General features: G+C 42.1%; 1 protein-coding gene across 1 annotated transcript; it reads right to left on the reverse strand.

The window, feature by feature from the left end:
- BCL7A (BAF chromatin remodeling complex subunit BCL7A) lies at window positions 1–18,829 on the reverse strand (the record flags this gene model as incomplete). Its single annotated transcript, XM_082007639.1, has 6 exons — window positions 1–1,310; window positions 1,793–1,914; window positions 4,986–5,153; window positions 7,164–7,260; window positions 10,631–10,712; window positions 18,738–18,829. The coding sequence occupies 6 exons, from the start codon at window positions 18,827–18,829 to the stop codon at window positions 1,239–1,241; spliced, it is 633 nt and encodes a 210-aa protein (XP_081863765.1). The 3' UTR covers window positions 1–1,238.
- Window positions 18,830–21,236: the final 2,407 nt, after the last annotated feature.

Raw genomic sequence — 21,236 nt, forward strand, 5'->3', positions numbered from 1 at the left:
ACAAAGCCCACTGTACGATCAGGCTGTACGACCTGATGCAGATGGTTCTGCACTTCTACATGCCATGAATTTGAAGGGAGTTGCACATACTTAGTGCCTTTCAATCAAGTTCAGCGTAAGCACACTTCAACACAAGTGGAAAAGAACGAACATTTCTAACAATGACGGAGAGACTATGGAAACAACAAGGCTTATTTACAAGACTTGCTGAAAGAAAAAAAAGAAACCAGTATTAACCTGGAACGTAGAAGTAAACATCTTATAAAGAAACAGTACAATGAAATCCAGTTCAGTGAAAACATGATATCAAAAATGACCAATCAAAAATAAATTCACTGTGCATCAATCCCTTTGATCCTATTTATGTACATAGTGGAACTTTTCTGTAAAGCAAGTTGTACCCAGTACAGAGATCTGGACCTAATACGTAAGTATTTTAACTGCTGTATATATTCAGATCTGGACTATAAATGGTAAACAGATCGTGTTAACTTCTGATGAAGTTAAGTACTTAGAAGACCAGATTTACAGTTGCGAATGCCATGCATTCAATAAAAGATCTCCACTATAGCTGCTAAAATAAAGTATCAAGCTCCTTTTTCTCCTTGGACTCCAAGAGTGAAAATGGCTTCCTGATCTGTATTTGTTAAAAGTTTAAGCACCAGGGATTTAAAAATTAAGAACTAAATAAAAACCCCAAACAAAAAAAGAAAAAGCCTTACTACATGGCATTTTACAAACATAGGCCACTTTGCAAAGGAGACAGTTGCAAAACAACTTTTAAAAGTTAGCACTGTTTTCAGAACACAAGGCACAAAACAAAAGCAGACATCACGCCAGAACAATGAACTTCACATGAAAGCTAATACCTGACCTGTACCATCCTTAAATATCTTACAATGTTAAATAGAGAAATGAAAACAAAACAAAACAAAAAAAATACAGCAGCAACATAATTGTAATTTTGACTTTAGAAACAGTGCGTAGACCCCTCCTGAGTTGTTTACTCCAACCATTTCAGAGACAGTAACTTAAAAGTTCTCAATGTTTGTTTCACAGGAAAAAGTTTTCAGTGTCTGAGAAGTTAAACCTTTGTTAGGCTTTCTTGGATTTTTGCTTGGTAACTTGAAAAGTTAGGAGTTCTGTCCTCATCCAAGAGAAGATGCTTAAGTAAGGTTGTTCTATAATTAAGCCCACTGATGTACCTTACATAAAAACTGACCAGAAAAATCTATAGTCTAAATCTCTTCAACATTTTGTTGGGAAGCCTCTACTTTCATCTTTTTAGAAGGTGGCACTCCTTCAGAGTCCTTAACAAGGGGGAAAAGAAAAACAACCATGTTATCTTTGCACTGAATTTCAGGCACCATAAACATCAAACAACAAGCATGAACAAATTCCCTGGTGTGTCATTTGTAAAATACAAGGCATCCCTGGGCATGAGAATGACGTGACCAAGTACATCTGCTTCCTGAAATCACTCCTCTACTTAGATCTTACCTCAACATCTTTACACTTCTTGTCATCTACTGACAAAACCAAAAAAACCTTACAAAACTAACACAGCCTACTTTAGGAAACTGAAAAGTAAATCAAACCAATCTAGTCTTACTGTTTAAATTATGTGAAATGCAAGAAGCCAATCAAATTAACCACAAAACCAGATACATGTACATGTAATACTCTACAGCTGCTTTACTGTCATCACCTTTGGAAATGAGTCTAAATACACACCAAAAAAAATACTCTTTTCCAAATTCCAAGTAACTGGGCTTTTGCTCTTAAAAGTTACCTGAGAGTTTTTAGATGCCTCTGTAATTATATCGTTTTCTCCAGAGGACTGAATTTCTGCTTTCTCTGAACTATTCATGGAATTTTCCATTGAAGACTGTGAATTCTGTTCATCAGAGGTATCTGAAACGTCAAGAAGTAATTTTAAATGAACAAATGAAAGCGTTCAGCAGGACCTTTCAGGATGTCTTCTCGTTAGCAACATCCCAAACACAGAAATTTCACCCACATGTAACCATTCTTGATAACATTAATGACACCTGGGTGAATGTAATGAATTAAGCTCAAACTCCAGGACCAAAGCCACCAGCTGCTGCCACTGGAGAAGACCTTCGCCTTCGTGGTGGCAGCAGCACAGAGCTGCTGGAAGCAGTCCCTAGAGGGAGCTAAGCCCCCGCACACCCTGTGACACACAACGCTCCTGGCAAAGAAGCTTCAACACAAGCTTCACAAAGGGGCTGCAGCACAAGGAAACTTGCTTCAAACCAGAAGGAAAAGGCAACCACAAAAAGGGCTGACTTGTGATAACTAATGGATCTAAAACTGTGTAGCTAAGGAGAGAGAGTAAAGCTATCTGAATTGAAATTCAGCCGTATATTTAAAATCACGTCTTTTGCCTGATACCACTTTTAAGATAAAATTTAGAAATCCAGCTAGCTAGCTTATCCATTAAGGCTGCAGCATTTTTAATTCTGGTACATACTTATGGAGAAGTCTTCCAGCTTGTTACAACTCTTACCTGCTTCCAATTTTTGTGTGTGTTTTTTGTTTGTTTGTTTGGGTTTTGTGGTTTTGTTTGTTTGTTTTTAAACCCTTCTCTCTCTCTCTCTCAAAGCAAGACTTTACTTACAGAGGACTCAGGGTTAAAGCACCCATTCACTTGAAGAGGGGACAGAGGCACTTAAAATGCCTTTATGGGTTAAAGATCCCTCGAAGTTTAACACAGTATGGCCAGACGCAAAGACTCAGCAAAAAACCCACAAAACAAACAAACACCCCAAACCACACAAAACCAAGACCCTTTAATTGTAAAAGGTAAATCATACTTCTTGCAGTATCCACATCAAGAACAGTGTAAGGACTGAAACCCATTCTCTCCTTCACCTCATTTAAAAATCCTTCCCGACTTGAATGAATTCTCAGAAGTATGCATGGAGTCAAGTTTTATGAAGTGATCTCTCCACAGGTCCCTGACCCAAGAAACATGTAAATTTATTCTAGATGAAGAGAATTGCCAGCTCAAAAATTACGTTGGACAACTTTCATTAATGAAGATGACATAACCAGTGAGTAATGGCTATTGTTGTGGTGTACTGTATAAAAAGCATCACCAGCATTTCTGAAAGTTGCTCTGACTGAATTCGACATAAACTGACGCCTATGATGAGCAAAGATCATATTCAGCAAACTCGGACGGAATCGTCTTCCTTTCCACGTCTCACCAGAAAAGCACGTTCCTACTGATAAAGAAACAAGTCCCAAGGGTCAGAGGGAATTTCCATTTCAATTTCCGCTGTGTGTCTCAGTACACATTGCAACTTGAGCTAAGGAGCACTCTGATGTACACATCTCCCCGTCACAAAAACACACCTAAAACAACTTCTGCAAGGGACAGCTCGCTCATAGCTGCTGGGTTCTCTTCCAGTCGCTGCTGACGACTACCACTCGTGCCGCTGCTGACCTCTGGGCAAGGGGATCCTTATTTTGAACTGCCAAGCACCAAACTATTCCAATGTCTGCTTGTTTACACAGCAAAACGTTCTGAACGCACCTGTTTTCTTTATGAAGTCCACATTGGGCATTTCTGACCACTCAAACTGTCCCTGATTTCAGTGCGGTAACATGAGATAGACGTACAAGGTCATTAACCCTATCCAGTTGGATAACGTCACAATTCCAGTGGTTCGATTGATTGTAACACTTTGTCAGAGAAAAAAATTATTTAATAAATTTTTAAACACAGCATACAACCAATAGAAAAAACACCTTAATAATGGGTATTTTTTGCTATTACTTCTCCCTTTCATTTTACAGTAACTGGCTCTGGAACTAATCCAGAGAACTTGGTATGATTTTCCCTGAACCTAAATTTAGTCAGGGGAGCACGTATGCTATGTAACAATTTCACACAAGCAGATTCAGACAATATTAGACCTAGGAGTAAATCCATACTGTTTACCGTGACTGACAATGCTAGCTGAGATTTTTCTTTGAAGGATATGGCATTCTGATTTATTTCAATTTGGTGGCGATTCAGTTGTCAAATATTAACCCCAGTTAACAATGACAATATTTAACATACTTAACCATTCTGGTATTACCAAGATAAAAGCTCTAAATTTAAATTGGTCAGTGGAGCTACTGAGCTAAGAACTAAATCAGGAGGGCATAATTTAATTGCTTTGCTATGGGAAGAATTCTGCAACCAAATCATTAGAATGGTGTTAAGGACATCTTTTATCTGTTGTAATAGGATGAAGAAAGTTATCTCCCCAAGAATATAAATACGGAGCATGTTTTGATTACCCAAAATACCATTTAAAGAGGGACGTTCAGAACAATTTCTTAACCCACATGTATTTTTAAATTATCTTACATTTAGATTAATTTAAAATAATAATTTGGAATTATTTTTCATTTTTAATAATGTGCACAACTGCAGTACAATATTGTAACACTTTTAGAAAATTAGGACAGAATTCAGAGCTAACTTTTTAATAAATAACTAGCAGGCTTAAGAAAAAAGAAAGCTTATATTATAGTTTACACAATTAAAAAAATAATTTCAAAGTATCTCACCTCTGTTTTACTTTTACACTAGCTAACAAACATTCATGAATGTACAAAAGTAATACTTCCCAGGATTTGTGTGGTTACATGGTAGCAGCCATTTTAAAGATGATTTAAAATTATTTCTTCTTTCAAGACTGAGATTATGACAACAATAAACCAAGTATTTTGTTTGTTTCCTCTCTGAAAAGACCCTGAATGTCAACCTGACCTTTCCAGTTGGATGGAAGGATCACTGGTAGGCCAGAGAGATTATGGCCCATTTTCACATACATGTTGAGAATTCAGAAATCCTTTCTTTCAAATTGTATTATTCAGTTCTTAAAATGGGTAAGCAAATAAATGATACAATAAAGGATAACTTTTTTTTTTTTTTGGCTTTGCAGATGGTCTTTCCAGCTTACCTTCTGAACCAGGCTGCTCCTTTGCTTCTGTCTGAGTTTCATCAGACTTTACTTCAGTGCCGTCTGCTTGTGTTGCCAGGTTCTGTTCTGGTGCTGGACTTGAATTACTACTGTTTTCTTGTTTTATTGGAGAAGCATCAGCTATTGAACTCTGGTTGCTATTGTCATCTGTTAACAAGAGTTAAAAACAAGAAAGTCTAATTTGACAAGAAAAAAAGTAGACCTTAATTCTTGAATATTTTTCCTGTGTTATTCCCCGATAACACATGGTACAGTCTAGCTTGTTGGGGATCAAGTCCAAGCATTAAGACTAACACTACGTCTACACCACCACAATTTTTTCCACACCACCACAATTTTTGCTCTCACAGCCTATGCAGTAATACAGGAGTTTTCTAGCAGTTACGAAAAATCATAAAACTTCAAAAAAGGTGCTGTAACTAATATTACACAATAAAACCAAGAGTGTTTTACTCAGATCTGTTACAAAAGAACCCAGAATTTTGTAATATGGGTAAAACAGATCAACTGAAGTGACAGTTTCATTTTCTAGTTCATATAACATAGCGCTAATTAGGTGTTCATGCTGCAGATTTACAAATACCCATCACTACAACCTTCAGATGAGCAGATAGTTTTTGAAGTATGTCCTGAAGGTCAGCGAAACAAAAAATCCACCAACAAAACCCCATCAAGGTAAAATGTAACATCCAGTCCCAGTATCAGTAGTTTCTAAGTGATAATTGTCCAGAATATTCTCTAGCCTCCAAAAACTTGGATCACAGTACTTCTGCAGCACAGATCATGTCTCTGTAGTTAACAGGAAATATTCTTCCTCTGAAAACCAATGGCAGTGGTTTAAGTATCTCAGCTAATACTTTATGGATAGCAGTGGGGTGCAACTTCCTGTAATCTTTAAGCCAGTCTAACAACCATGGGTAACCAAGAGGGAAGCTCCTGCTCCCTAAAGAAAACTAACCCAGCAAAACATTATTAGTTAAATTACTAGTGTGCAAGTTGATCCACCTCCCTCTGCATCTGTACAATCATTACATGCAAAGGACTTCAGAAACACAGAGCTGGTGATGGGACCATCACTTTTCAGAGCAGCTTGAAGTCAGATCAGATTAAGTTTATCATGAAATTGCACTGTATGGCTTAAAAATGCAAATTATATTTGATATAAAAAAGCAAGCAGTATATTAACCTAGTGGATGGGAGAAACACGGCTTAAGAAAATTAAATTATCTGACCAAGGCAAAAGCTAAGAAGTTTGACACAGATACAAAATTAATCCAGATCTGTTAAAATCCTACTCAATCCTTTAACTGCAAGACCATACGTGTGGTGAACACTGAAAAAAAAATCAACCAGGAGGCAATACAGATGCAAATAAAACTGAAATGAAGAATTTACAACCCACTAAAAAGTGATCCTCTCTTATTAGCTCAAATAGTGCTGCATTATCAGCCATAATTGTTATCCAAACACCTAGAAGGTAAAAAATTGAAACAGAGCTGAGCTGTGCAAGCTCCTCTGTAATGAACACCAGATTAACACTCAACACTTCACAGAATCACTAGGTCGGAAAGGACCTTCAAGATCATCAAGTCCAAAAAAGTTCACACTTAAAAAAAAAAAAAAAAAAGATTAAAAAACTGACCTAATAGTGCCTGACTGGGAAGCAAAAAAATGTTTTCTTAGCAAGTTAATTTCATCAAGCTGAAGCAGAAGGAAGATACTACAGAACCACAGCTCGCTTTCTTGTCTCGCAGGACACTTTTGACCTGACTCACCTATAAAAAGTACAAAACCTGCACAAATTATAGGTGCTACTGAGGCTTTGGGTGTCCTTTGGGTCTTGAAACAGCAAACTCGACAGAGTTACTACTTCACCTGAGTGTAGTATTTTGAATGGTAGGTATTTTTATTTTTATTTTCATATTTAGCTCCGCTAATAATTTTCTTCCCCACACACAGTCCAAATAAAAATAGCATTTAAACAACGGTTAGTACATCCACAGAAAGGAAGTCCATGGTACCAAATGAGTATCTGATGCTGTTGTCATTTAGACTCAATTATTCTATCCATATGTCTGAGCAACGGAGAATTTGAAACTGTTAGCTTATACTTTCATAGCAGTGTAATAGGGTAATGGGGGCTGACCTCCCACTCACCATGCATGTCCATCATCCCTGGAGAGGAGCTGTTCTCTGGAGTGGTCACTTCAGAGCCACATTTTTCATCTTTGCCTTTTTTCTTATTCTTATTTTTCTGAAAAACAAAAAGGTACCAAAAACAAATGAGACTACCACCATGAAGAGAAATCCATGTTGCAATATAAAACCTTCCCACTCATTACTTCTGTGAGCATCTGTCTCAATTTCAAGTAGGAAATAAAGCCAATGTAATAATAACTGCCATTATCAAAAACACATCGGTCCCAATAACTGCAGGGCTGTTTTTCCAGTTGTATTCTTCGTGACACAAAAGACTAGGATATATAGGTTTCTATCCAGAAATTCTAGTACTGGTTCACACTTAAGCATGTTTTTCATCTTCAAACAATAGCACAATTTTTGTGAAAAGTACAAAAATTCTCAATAATACTCCTCATTCTACAAACAGGGAATCTGAGGCACGATGATTAAATGGCTTGCCGAAATGAAGTTGGAGAACTTGAGAGGTGCTGGCTGCTAACTTTGTACTCAGTCCAAAGAGATAGAAAAGAAGGTCAAAAGAATCTCTGCTACACCGGGAAAAGGGAAGAACATCGCTGATCAGAGGCAGGTCTAAGATTCATGAAACTACCCTGTTTCTGAGCTCGTAACTCTGCTCACTGTATGGTTTATGTATATCCACACACCACTGCAAAACATTCTCCTTTTCACATCAGAAAGCTTGTAGAATACACCTAGACAATACGCATACATGCACAACAGGAGTGGTAACAGAGCTAGAATTTTAACACTCGAGAGACAGCTTTTTACCTCTTTCTCAATGACCAACACTGCGGAGACCTCCTCCTTCCCTACAACTAATGCTGTTTCTTCATTAAAACTAAAAGATGGGACTAAGAAAAATCAGATTGGCCTAAAACAAAGAGCATAAATAAGACAGTCGTACAAGAACAATAGGTCACAACATGCTCATGACTGAACAACAGTATGGACTGCAAGCATTAAAACAAAGGAAGAGACAGTGGCATCCATCACGTGGAAAATCTGTGTCTGCTAAGGGATGCAGCATTTTCAATTAGGAGGTGACGTAATCGGTCTCAGAGGAGAAAGAGCCAGCTGCGCTGCTTTTGGAGGATCCTGCGTGCCGGCCGAGAAGACAATTAAAAGCCTGACTCTAGGAAGAACGCTCAGCAACCCATCCATTCGGGTAAGACAGTGTCCTCCAACAAAGGAAGGAACTAAAACCACAATCAAATATTGTCTAAAGACTGCAGAAGGAATTCAACAAGTGATATCTGGAAGGACTTTTCCCTATACCTTAAATAGGCCTTTTAAAAATTGTATTTTTACTTCAGAGAACCCAGATTTTATTCCCTAATACATGAAACAGAGGTGGAAGCACACGGACTTCTTTATCCTTGCAAAATGAAAGTTCAGAGGGGACATAATTTCTCTCAGTTGTTTGGGTTTTTTTAAAATGGTAGAAAGGACACTTTTGCCACAAGAGAAATACTGAAAAACGACTACGAACAATTTAAGCTGAAAAGCTTTTTTTTAAAAGGTTTAACCATCAAAGTGGTGAGGTTCTACAACAGCCTTCCAAAACTAGTAGGAGGAAAAAGCCTAGCCAATTCTAGTTCAAAGAAATGTCAAAGTGTCTTAGGAACAACACGGTGTGGGGGGAAGTAATCTAATCTGTGTTCACTAAAACCAAAGACAACTTCCATTTGAAACATGAAGCAGTAAAAGATACCCTTTCTCCTGTTCTAGTAAAAGGCAAGTATACTGTCTGCTCCTTCACAGGTGGATGAAATAAGATATAAAAAGATGTTCACAACAAAATTAAATAGCCAAGATCACCCCCACCTGATATGTATTTTTAAAACATATGCGCTTTTTTTAATTGTGAGAACTTCCAGAGCAAAAAGACAGAAACCCTACGACATCAAGCCTGCAGCAACTGCAGCTGCACAACAGCCTCTACTTGTTATGAACAGAATGTGTCTGGAGGACACGAAAGTAACTGTCTTGTGTCCCAATTTCAGCAAATCTGGAGCCTAAACCTAAAGATGATGGCTCAAAAAATACAATTAAACTTTGCACACAGAGACCATTATATAAACCCAATCTTCTTAACAGAGAAGCTGACTTCAGGTACCAGTCACCTTGGAAATTGATTCAGAAGCTCGCTAGAAATTCTGTTTCAAAGTTTCATGGTACCCATGATGCCAGCATAGCTTAACTGCGGGAAAAAAATTTTCAGAAGCTGTCAGCCTAAATAAACTAATCTCTCTCTCACATAGATAGCACAGCTTCTCTCCCCCCATGTATTATAAATAATAAAATCAAGATCAAACATTTGACAACTGGAAAGAACGAACAAGTTTCTGTAAAGAAACCAGGAAAGGTTTCCCAACTCACAACAGGTTATTTCACAGAGATGAAGAATACAAGAAGCTTACCACAACTCTGACAGTCATGGAAATGTGAGGTACAACCAAAGGTACAGAAAGAAACAAACTCAGTTAAAACAACGCTAATCAAAAATAGGTCTTGAATTTGGACTTTGAATAAGACGAGACTTGTCTGAAAAAACATAATTTTACACATTTATTAACATCGCAATTTTCTTCCAGACAGGTTTTAACTTATATTTCAAATAAAGTAAAAGCACATGACAGCTCAAGGAAAGAGTACCGAACTTAGGATATATACTCTATTGTATCATTAATTTGCCGTGGCACTATTGATTACTTTTCTCTCTGTAACAGTATCTCAATTTATAAAATGAGAGCAATATTCATTTTGAAAAACAATTTGTAAGCCCTACCAACTTTGATTTTTACGCCACATAATTGTATTATAGCAAATGAACGGTGCATGCTAGGAACGTAAATACAATGCATACACAAAACATTTATCAATATAAAAAACACACATTACAACAGAAACATGTCTGCTGTATCGCTTGGGCTGGATGTGTTAATACAAGTGATCTCAGTTCTCAGTTCCTACCCTTACTTCAGTGTCTTGCACCTATTTTTGGGCAAAATAGCAGTGATGCACAGATAGAATACATTCTCCGCATAGTTCCAAACCAGCTACTTTCCTCAAAAGCGTCAGGCAGAAAGAGGGGGAAAAGTAACTGATGTCTTAGCATTCCCGCCCCACCTCCCAATATTACACTAGAGAAAGGTTTCAAAAATCAGTTTCAAGCCGAACGTTTACCAGTTATCTGAGAATTGATCCAAGCTGACTTGAGGAAGACTGCCACCCACTGAACCATCAACATCACCTTCTGCAGAGATCAACATTTTCCCTGAAGCTCTTCTGTTCAAACGCTTGTAAGACCCACACCAGTCTTAGCTTAAAAGCTCAAAGAATAGAGAGCATGTTTCTTTCAACTTGCCCTAAACACGAGTGTCTACATCTTGAAAAAAGCAAGACATCTGCAGAATACTTACATCATCGACTTTAGGCTCTGTTACTGGTACCCATTTGTAAATCCTTAGGGATGTGTCGCCAACTGTCACCCACTTCTTCTCCCTACAAAATTACAATGCAGGAGAAGTTAAAGTTAAACTCCGGATTCAAAAGAAAGTGATCTACTATTGTAAGTTGTCAAGGATTTAAATAGGCTATCAAGTAGGATGATCTCTATTACATCGTCTTTAGTATTGCATTGTGCAAATTGTTCTTTGCATTTCAAAAACTTGTTAGAGCACTGCTAACCTCCAGATTTTTCAGGGCTGTTACTTGACTAGGTGAGTAACTGCAGTAGCAGTAACAGGAACTGGATTAAAGATACAGCAGCTATTGAAAATGTAGATTTAATGCCTACAGTTTTCACTTAAGTATCTAGAGAGCAGAAGAGGTTTTAGACAGACCAGTGTGTTTTGATTGTCATGAAGCTGTTTAATGGTATAAGAAATCTAAATACATTTTGACCGTCTGAGGTTTATTTTTGGGTAGAAATTTGCTGCTAGCAATTTAACATTCACTCAACACTTCTGTCAGACAGCTCAGAAATTCTAGCCTTAGAACCAACAGCTTCATTGGTAGCAATATGTGCCGTGATGCAGAATTCAGACTCTGGAGAGCCGAGCTCTCTTGGGCAGGAAAGGCTGAGAAGGCTGTCGGAGAGGGAAAAAGCAGAACCTACGGCACTCTGTGCAGACCCCTGCCAGCCAGCCATGAAGTCGTGACACTGACAAATTCTGAAGGAAATCTGGCTGGAGGGCGTCACTACCTTAGGGGGTCACGCAGACACAGAGTGCGGAGCTGGAAAGGACGCTGAACACTTAGTTAAGGGATGAATTCCTTGAGCTCTTTACATCAGCATATTAAAAGAAGGTCCACAATGCCAGAGAAATTTCATCACAATTCTGTGATCAGTTTTCAGGTCACAGATTACCACTGCTGGTTCCTGGGTTTGTAATATAGCTCTGCAAATGGATCAATTAAAAGTTAACAACAAAGACCAATTCCATTAAATATTCAGGAACATCTGAAATTAATTTGGCATGAGATCTCAAGCATTTTTCTTTCTTAAAAAACACATTTAAATAATAAATTTGGGATCCAGTTATAGATTTAAGAAAATAAATAAATAAAAATGTTCTTTGCAGGATGGGAGAAACTGGATGTGACTCCAAATACATATGATAGCTCCATTTTTAGAACGGGCTTCCAGAATCAAAAGCAGCCATATTGTACAAATGCCACAAACATCCTCCTGACTATTTGTTTTAGCTACTACAGCCAATCTTCTTTGTTTTCTCTTTAGAGAAGACACTTTCCTGTTCAACCAAAAAAAAAAAAAAGTGCTATATATGGCAATTTGATAAGTTTTGGATCTGTCCACAAGGATATTTTAATTAAAAAGTACAAAAGTATCTCAGATTCATTTCTTTCCCACTGCTCTTCCTGGAGCACAATTTTTTCTCAGAGTGTTTAGATGCATCCATCAGGGTATGCTAGATGGCTAAGGTATGTCAAAACCCAATGTTATGCTAATTTGGAGCTCTACTGCTAGATGTAATAAAAATGACAGTGGAGATGAGGGCATGTCAATAATGAGAGCATACTTAATTGTGAAGAGATGATCATGATATCATTTTTTTTTTACGGATACAAGACAAACTAAACTTATTTCTACTGGGGAAAACCTTTGAAATTATGGAAATAAAACCAGCTTGGGTTTTGTTTTGGGTGTGGGGAGAGGTGAATAAATGCTTAAAAAAAAAAAAAAATCAAGATTTTAGTCTTTTCCTACAGCAAAATATTACTTAGAGATGCTGCACTGGAAAACCAAAAGTTCAAGATACCTGTTAGCATCTCAAAGCAGCCTCACACAGCATCTTCACTGGACAGACTGTAGAACACAGGAGGAAACCTATATTAGTAACTTTTTCCTTCTAGTATTAAAGTTAGCCCTGACATTTTAATTCTTTTGAGTTTCTTAAGTACCACTTTAAGTTTTGATAACCCTCAGCTATAGGGATTTTTTTTTTTTTTTTTTTTTACTGAATTCAATACACAGTTATTCAGACAACAATGGGAATAAGGATATTTTGTGATGGAAGTACACCGACATCCCAGTCCTGCAAGCACTTATGGCTAAAAAGAACACCCAACATCACACTGCTATTATTCAGATATTTTACATGTGTAAGCATTTACAGTATCGAAGGTTTAAGACCATAAAGGTATTAATAAGGAAAAAGACAACCTCCCCTAAAATGTAATAAAATCATTGGCAGCACAAACACAAATTTGTTAACAAAAGAAATGTAACGACTTTCAGACATTTAAGATCAACAGGGTAAAATAACTTCAAGATTTAAGATTTTATTGCAAATAAACCTTTGAATATTACCCCTAATACTTACTGCCTTTCCATTTCAGAACAAAACACAAACAAAAAACAAAACCAACCAAACAAAAAAACCCAAACAAAACAAAAAACACCCAAAGTCCCAAAATCAGTTCTACTCTGAACACTCACTTTTTAGCTTTTGTGCAAAGACACCAACCCAACCTGCTGATCAGGGACTTTCCTTTTCATTTAGTTAGAACTGACAATTTACTGGTGCTGCCCATAACAGTAAGTTTGCTAAATGCTGCACAAACTACAAAATAGTCTCACTGACCAAATGCCTGATTAGGAATGAGGGATTAATGAACTCTCGTGCCCATCCCGTTGTGAAACCTTAAGTAGTTTCTCCACCTGTTTTCCTGTCTGTAAAATGGACCTGCTGTTGAACCCACTCATCCTGAGACCCTGATCAGAATTCCACCCCTGTAACTCTATTCCACCTTTGTTAAGCAGTCACTAGGCAGTATTTTTTATTGCACTGTCCCCTGTTATACCATATAGGTTGATCTCAATATTGACTGGTGGATTGGAAAAGGTGGTTCATGGAACACCATCAACCCAAGAGTTAATCAGGATAAAAATGTGGCAATTATCAACTTTACTTGCCCATGCCTGGCTGACAAACTCCATAGCTTTACAAAAAAACATTTTTTTCAGCTTCAAACCTCTCCTGTTCCTCCATGAATGACTCAGGAGTAACAACAATGGAAAATGGCAAAACTTAAAATATATACATTAATAGGCTTTTCTTTTAATCTTCCACACTGAAAAGTATCTTAAATATTTTAGTTATAGTAAATTCAGAAACTAGTCAATGCAACAGAAACAAACCCTTACATTTATCTGAAATCCTGTTAAAGCATTTTTAAATTCTGAACCATATCTGCACAGCATTTAAAGGACAGCCAAGGATACGTAGAGTAAGCATTCTTTCGTGCTTATGCCTGAGGCATACTAATATCCTAGAACTTACATAATTATATATTCAATTCCCCATTCTAAATAGCCCAAGACTCTCAAATGTATTTATATTTTTTATATTAACACTAAGGCTCCAAAGAGGAGTATCAAATTCCATGTATAAAAGTAATATACCAGTGAGCAAACACAACAGTGTATATTACACTTATACATAAAGTGTCAAGGCAGCTTCTGCAGCAGCAATGAGTGCTAGAAACACTCGATGGCACAGAAACAGAAAGCCTTTACTGCCAACATATTATCATTCAAGAAAAGGCTTTCACACTTGTTTGGCTTTTTACCGTGACTACCATTTATCACAGTGAGCTGTATTTACACAAGGATTTGCTCCCACATACCCCATCTTCTGTTGATGATCACGAAGTGACGTCATAATGCTGAATTTATCACATCACACTCACTTGCATTGCAACAGAGTTTGGTGAAAATCACAGAATTATGACCTCCCTGTGGGATCAAGCAAAGGAGAAAGGGGAATGGGAAAGAAAATGCCATTATTATACAGAAAAAGTGCTGTAAGACGCACAAAAAAAGATTTTTTTGAAACGTAAGGCTTGCTTTTCAGAGCACGCCTATTGCTATGTAGATATTTGTCTAGTGACTAGTGTGAAGTAGCTGCAAATATACATGGTGTTTCTTGACCACACTGCAAATACAATAAAATACCTTGTAGCAGAAATGGACAAAGACTAATGGTTAAGGACACCTTCTCTCTGAGTTTACCTGAATATGGTGCATTATGAGAGTCCCCTTTAACTTACACAGGCCAGCATGTTTTCAAACAAGTTCTGCTACGTGCCACGTTGCAACAAGCACCTTTTCTAGCAGTGAAGAGAAACGTGGCTTATGCATGACAAAACTCTACCTTTAAGATACATCCAACCTCTACTGAAGTCAGCGAGAGCTTATCCTGGCTCAAAAAGAAACAATCATGAGCCAGGAAAAAACGTATCGTAATTCAAGCATGATAACAGCGTGTTTGGGCCACTACAGTACTTCAGTACAGCTCCTGCGCATACACTGGGTATTTTTTTACTTCAACTGCCACTACATGAACTACAATCTTAGCAGGAAAGCAAACACAGCCAATGTAGCCAGACTAAACGAGGGTGGCAATCTGGTAGTAGCAAACAGTCTTTTCCAAAGACATCATGTTAGAAGTTCTATGTCATAACTACTTTTCAGAGTGAAAGCACAAGCAGCAAAACCTGTAGAAGCTCAATCTCAGAGCATTACATACCACACAAAAATATTTTAGCAAGTCTGAATGCAGACAGCGAACAGAAAAGCTACAGCAGCATTGTCTAGAAATTCTACTCCAACTAGCCACAGCTAGCGATCCCAACCAACCGTACCAGGTGACATGATCCCACGGCCCCTCCTGACTTTGCTCCTCAACTTTTACACAACATGCTTTGTTTTAAGCTACATCCCAAGTCGCATCTGGCTCTACAGCCAGCTCCCTGCCGTAATAAACACTTAGCACTTTCTGGAAGTATTGTCATCAGTTGTCCAGGTTCACCTCTTCTTCATAAGGTGCTATCACTATTCCTAGATTGTGGCTTTGATGGGGCAGAAAAAGGACAAAGAACCTCTGCAAGGATACTGCAATTCAAAGGCAAGTCAACACAGTGAGATCTCCTCATTCCTGGTGCACCCTCTAGATCAGGGTACCTATCCTCATCAACCACACCATACCTCCATCCTCAAACATTTGCACAGTTGTCCAAAGCTCAGCAGTGCTACAACACCCATGCAAATTATTTCACTGCCTCCCAAGACATCCTACCACTTATGCTTGCCTACCGCCTATTACTTTTCTTTTAGTAAATATCTGCATTTTCTTTCATTTAGAAAAGAAGACTTTTGCAAAGTCATTTCATCAGGCTTTTGTAAAACAAGAGTATTTCCTTTATTTTCCTAATGGTAGTTGAGGGCACAATAGTTTTTGCCTCTCTCTTCTTGAGAGGCCATCTACACACACCCATCACTCTCTAAAGACAAAAACAACCCTGTACCTTTCACAATTCATTGAGATAAATTTATGTCAGAGGATTTTTTAAAACAGAATGAAAGAAAAAATTGTCAGGTACTGCTATAAAGAAAAAAGTAGGACTACCCTCTTAGCCCTGGAACTTTTAACATTTCTTCCACACAACTACAACACAACCGTGTAGTCTGCAAGACACGTGCTATGTGTTTTCTAAAATAGATGCTCATTCAGGGCAATAGTTTAAACAAAGGAGATATGGTTACATTACTCTCAAGATAAAAACGTAACAACTTCACCGTTTACTACTAAGTTCCAGTAATACCAGAAGTGCTACGCGCTCTACAAACACACATAAAGATAGGGTTCCTTCATCAAAGAGCTCTACTGTCTAAGAAAGAACACACATTTTCTAAGAAACGAAGTCTGCACTGATTGAAACTGCTTTCCTATAGGCATGTTCATAGCCATGGCAGTACAGGCATGCGGCAATATTGCACAGCAAGGCTGCTGCACACCCTCACAGATCGATAAAGCATAGGACAGCGCGCACCAGAGCCACTGTCCGCTCAGAAGAGTCTCCAGCTCGGTCTGCCTCTCCACTCATCCTCGGTACGCAGCGCTCCAAGCACACAAGCCTCAGAAAACTCTGTCCTATGAAATGTTGGATGCAAGGTATTTTAATCTTCAGTGGCTGCATTTCCACAGAAGAGCTGTGGATGGCAACAAATTGCTCCTATTATGCAAATGAAACTGCACACTTGGAAATTGCCTATGTGGCTCTTCTGAAGATGCAGGAATTGCTAGTGTGTAAAGTTCAATTTAACAAGCCAAGTCTTCTCAAAACATTCAAACCACAAGACACAGAATCTCTCTCGCTAATTTCTCACTGCACTTGACTGCAGGTAGGGGGGAATCATGAAAGTCACCTTCAAATAATGATTTCTTTAAAACTAAGAAAAATGATTTATGTAAATACTTGTGAGATGCACACACAAAAAGCCGTATGAATATTTCTGACAATAATCAAAAGAAACATTGCATGATCCTGTACAGGAACCCTTTAAAGCATGTTGTCTCTCATGAGGGTTAACATGTACAAAATCTATTTATACTGTAAGATTTCTGTTTTATAGAGGAAGCCATAGCAACTGACATGATGGCACAGAGCCCTTGCCAAGAAAAAAAAATAAATTGGGCATTTTGCTGAATGGCTAAGCTTCTGCCTCTACTCCTCTCCGAAATCCACAAACTAGGATTCAAAGGAAGTATGCTGCGCTCATGAATGAAATACCTACAGGCAAAATAGTCCCACACATCCAACAATGCTCCTGTTTGAATAAAAGTCCTGTCGCATCACTATACATTGTTCTGACCCCTCAAAGCTGGCCCACCAGTCAGCAAACAGCACTTAAAACCACCCCCCGAGTAGAAGAGAGTTCCTGAAACCAAGCGAACTGCGGTGCTCGGGCTGCTCCGGCTCCCTGCACAATGGCTGGATTCTTTGAAATCCCCATCTCGTGCCCTGCGTTATTGGACACACGTCCCGATTCTTTGTCCAGCTCAAGCCAACGAGCCCATTCATCTGCTCAAGGCCATTTAAAAGGCCAACAATCTATTTCACCCAAAACCCGCACATTTTAATTCTGCATTTCATTTTTTTTTTAAAGAAAGCGAAGCGTTAGCTGTGGATTGCAGTAAAAGTGCCCCCTTGGTTTACCAGGTTCAAAAAAAAGCTGAGTTACACAGATTAATACTAACCCAAGGGATTTCCCCGTGGATTTTAAAGAAAGTATTTTAAGATACACGCACAAAGACTACTGAACTTGCTGGAAGAGAGAATCCCTCTCGAGTCACACTGGCACTGCTCTTTATCCCATCCAAAAACCCTGGACCGACCGTGCGGAACACCGCAGTGACTGTTTCACTGTATTGTTTAAACACCTCACGTTGATTTTCCTAACAAAAGCAGAAAAACAAACAAAAAAAAAACCAAAAAAAAAAAAAGAGACAAAAGCGGGAAAACGCCAAAACACGGTTAAGGCCTAACAAAAGGGAATCCTTTCACTAGGGGTACAACCTTTAATCGTATCATTTAAAACAAATTCCAGCGGCAACTACGGGCTCTCTCCCGCTCTGCTCGGGGTTTACAACCGCCGGAGCGTTTGTGGGAGACGATCCTGCTCGGGTTTGCTGCGCTTACGTGCAACCCTCGCGAACTTGAAAGGCAAGAATCAGTAAATACGTGGGTAACAATAAAAAATAAACTCCTGGGCTCCTCACAGGGGTATTTTTAACGCTTTTTTTTTAAAAAAAACAACACTTCCTTGAGCTCTAGTTCCACACAGAGCGGCGGCGAAGCTCTCCCAGGCCCGCTCCTCGGGGCCCTTTGTAGGGGAGGGTGGCGGGAGGAGCCGGGCCCGACCCGCCGCCCGCCCGCCCCCGTCGCCGCCCGGCCCGACCCGGGACCCGCGGCGCGGCGGGCCGGGGTCGGCGGGGAGCGGCGGGGAGGGGGCTCGGCCGCACAATGGAGCCGCCTCTCGCCCTCACACGCCGCCGCCTTCATGTGACTCGCAGGAGCGAAATGGCTTCTGGGTGCCGCCGGCTCCCCGCCCCCCGCGGCCGCCCGGCGGGCTCCGGCCCCGTGAGGGGACGGCGCGGGGCGGGAGGGGAGGGTGAGAGGGGACGGGCGCGGGGTCCCGGCGCGGCGCGGCCCGCTCACCATTTGCGCACTTTCTCGATGGCCGCCATCACCCGTTTGATATCATCCTTCGCCCGGCTCCGGGTCTCGGCCCGCACCGACCGGCCCGACATGCTGCTGAGGGGACGGCGGCGGCCTCAGCGGGAGAACGCGGCGCTCGGCGCTGCTCGCGGCGTCCGTCCGTCCGCCCGCCCGCACAATGCTCCCTGCGCTCAGCGCGGCGCGGCTCGCTCGGCGCGGCTCGGCTCGGCTCCGCCCGCCCGCCGGGGCCCGCGCACTGCGCACGCGCCCCGCGCCGCCGCCGGCAGCCCGCGCGCGCGGGGCCGGCGGAGGGGGGGGGGCAGGGAGAGGGAAAGGGAGGGGCCGGCGCGCGGGACGGGCGCGGTGAGGGACCGGCGCGAGGCCGGCCCGGCCGTCGGGTCCTTTGTCGGCGCCGAGGGGGGCAGAGCCGGGGGGGAGGAAGAGGGGCGAGGGGCTGAGGAAGGGGCCGGGGCGGGCCCGGACGGCTGGCTCCGAGGTTGGCCCCGGCGCTGAGGGGCCACCGCGGGGACAAGCCGGCGGGGGCTCGCGGAGGAGCTGCTGCCGGGGGGAGGCCGGCGGGGCCTCCCGCGGGAGGGTGACTGTGCGGGGGAGAGCGTGGAGGCGGCAGACGGTTCCGCGGCTCCCCTTGCCCTGCCCCGGCACTGCAGGGGCTGTGTGAGCCGGAGGGCGGCCAGCGCGGCTGCCCGGCCTTGCGGGGGGGCTCCGCCAGCGACGGCCATCGGCCCGCTCCCCCTCGGCTCGGTGCTCGGCGCGGGGGTGCCGGAGCAGAGCCCCGCTCCCGGACAGCCGGCTCAGGATGAGCGACAAGCCCGTCCAGCCTTGCGCGAGTGGCTGTGACACAACTGGAGGCCTTGAGCGAGGGGATCGGCAACGCTTCCTCTTAAGCGAAGCATCTGCCTGTTAAACGGGATACTTCATAAATCCATAATAACGCCGATTGGTGTTTATTGCCATGGAATCGAGATGGTTTTAAGGATCTGCTCCGACACAAGATTCATGGAAGTACATGCACATATCAGTAAATGAGCAGAGAGTTACGTGCCTGTCTGAACCTCATGAGGTTCCTGCACAGGGTCCTGTGCCTGGGTCGGGGCAACCCCCGGTATCAGCACGGGCTGGGGGTGAAGGGATGGAGAGCAGCCCTGCCGAGAGGGACTTGGGAGTCCTGGCAGACAAAAAGCTGGACGTGAGCTGGCAACATGCGCTCGCAGCCCAGGAGGCCAACCATAATCTGGGCTGCCCCCAAAGCCGCGTGGCCAGCAGGGCGAGGGAGGGGGTTCTGCCCCTCTGCCCCGCTCGGGGGAGACCGCCCTGCAGTGCTGCGTCCAGCTCTGGAGCCCTCGGCACAGGAGAGACATGGACCTGCTGGAGCGGGGCCAGAGGAGGCCCCAGCAATGCTCCAGGGCTGGAACAGCTCTGCTGGGAGGACAGGCTGGGAGAGCTGGGGGGGTTCAGCCTGGAGCAGAGAAGACTCCGGGGAGACCTTAGTGCAGTTGCCAGTACTAAAGGGGGCTGATAAGTAAGATGGGGACAAACTTTTTAGCAGTTGCGATAGGACAAGGGGTAACAGTTTTAAACTAAAAGAGGGTAGATTTAGACTAGCCATAAGAAATTTTTCACACTGAGGGTGATGAAACCCTGTCCCAGGTTGCCCAGAGAGGTGGTAGATGCCCCATCCCTGGACACATTCCAGGTCAGGCTGGACGAGGCTCTCAGCAGCCTGGTGTAGTTGAAGATGTCCCTGCTCACGGCCGGGGGGTTGAACGAGATGACCTGAGAAGGTCCCTTCCAACCCAAGGATTCTATGATTCACAGAATCACTAGGTTGGAAAGGACTTTCAAGATCATCAAGTCCAACCATTAATCCAGCGCCACCATGTCCCCTAAACCATGTCCTGAAGCACTACATCCACACGTTTTTTGAACGCTTCCAGAGATGGCAGCTCCACCACCTCCCTGGGCAGCCTGTTCCAATGCCTGACCACTCGGTGAAGAAATTTTTCCTAATATCCAGTCTAAACCTCCCCTGGCACAACTTGAGGCCATTTCCTCTTGTCCTATTGCTGGTTACTTGGGAGAAGAGACCAACACCCACCTCACCACAACCCCCTTTCAGGTAGTTGTAGAGAGCGATGAGGGCTCCCCTCAGCCTCCTCTTCTCCAGACTGAACACCCCCAGTTCCCTCAGCCGTTCCTCATAAGACTTGTGCTCCAGCCCCCTCACCAGCTCCGTTGCCCTTCTCTGGACATGCTCCAGCACCTCAACGTCCTTCTTGTAGTGAGGGGCCCAAAACTGAACACAGGATTCGAGGTGCAGCCTCACCAGTGCCGACTACAGAGGCACGATCACTTCCCTACTCCTGCTGGCCACACTATTGCTGATACAGGCCAGGACGCTGTTGGCCTCCTTGGCCACCTGGGCACACTGCCGGCTCATGTTCAGCCGGTTGAATTCTATGCTCTGCAGAAAATGTCTCC

Source organism: Phaethon aethereus (assembly GCF_964289735.1).
Source record: "Phaethon aethereus genome assembly, chromosome: 17".
Taxonomy (NCBI): Eukaryota; Metazoa; Chordata; class Aves; order Phaethontiformes; family Phaethontidae; genus Phaethon; species Phaethon aethereus.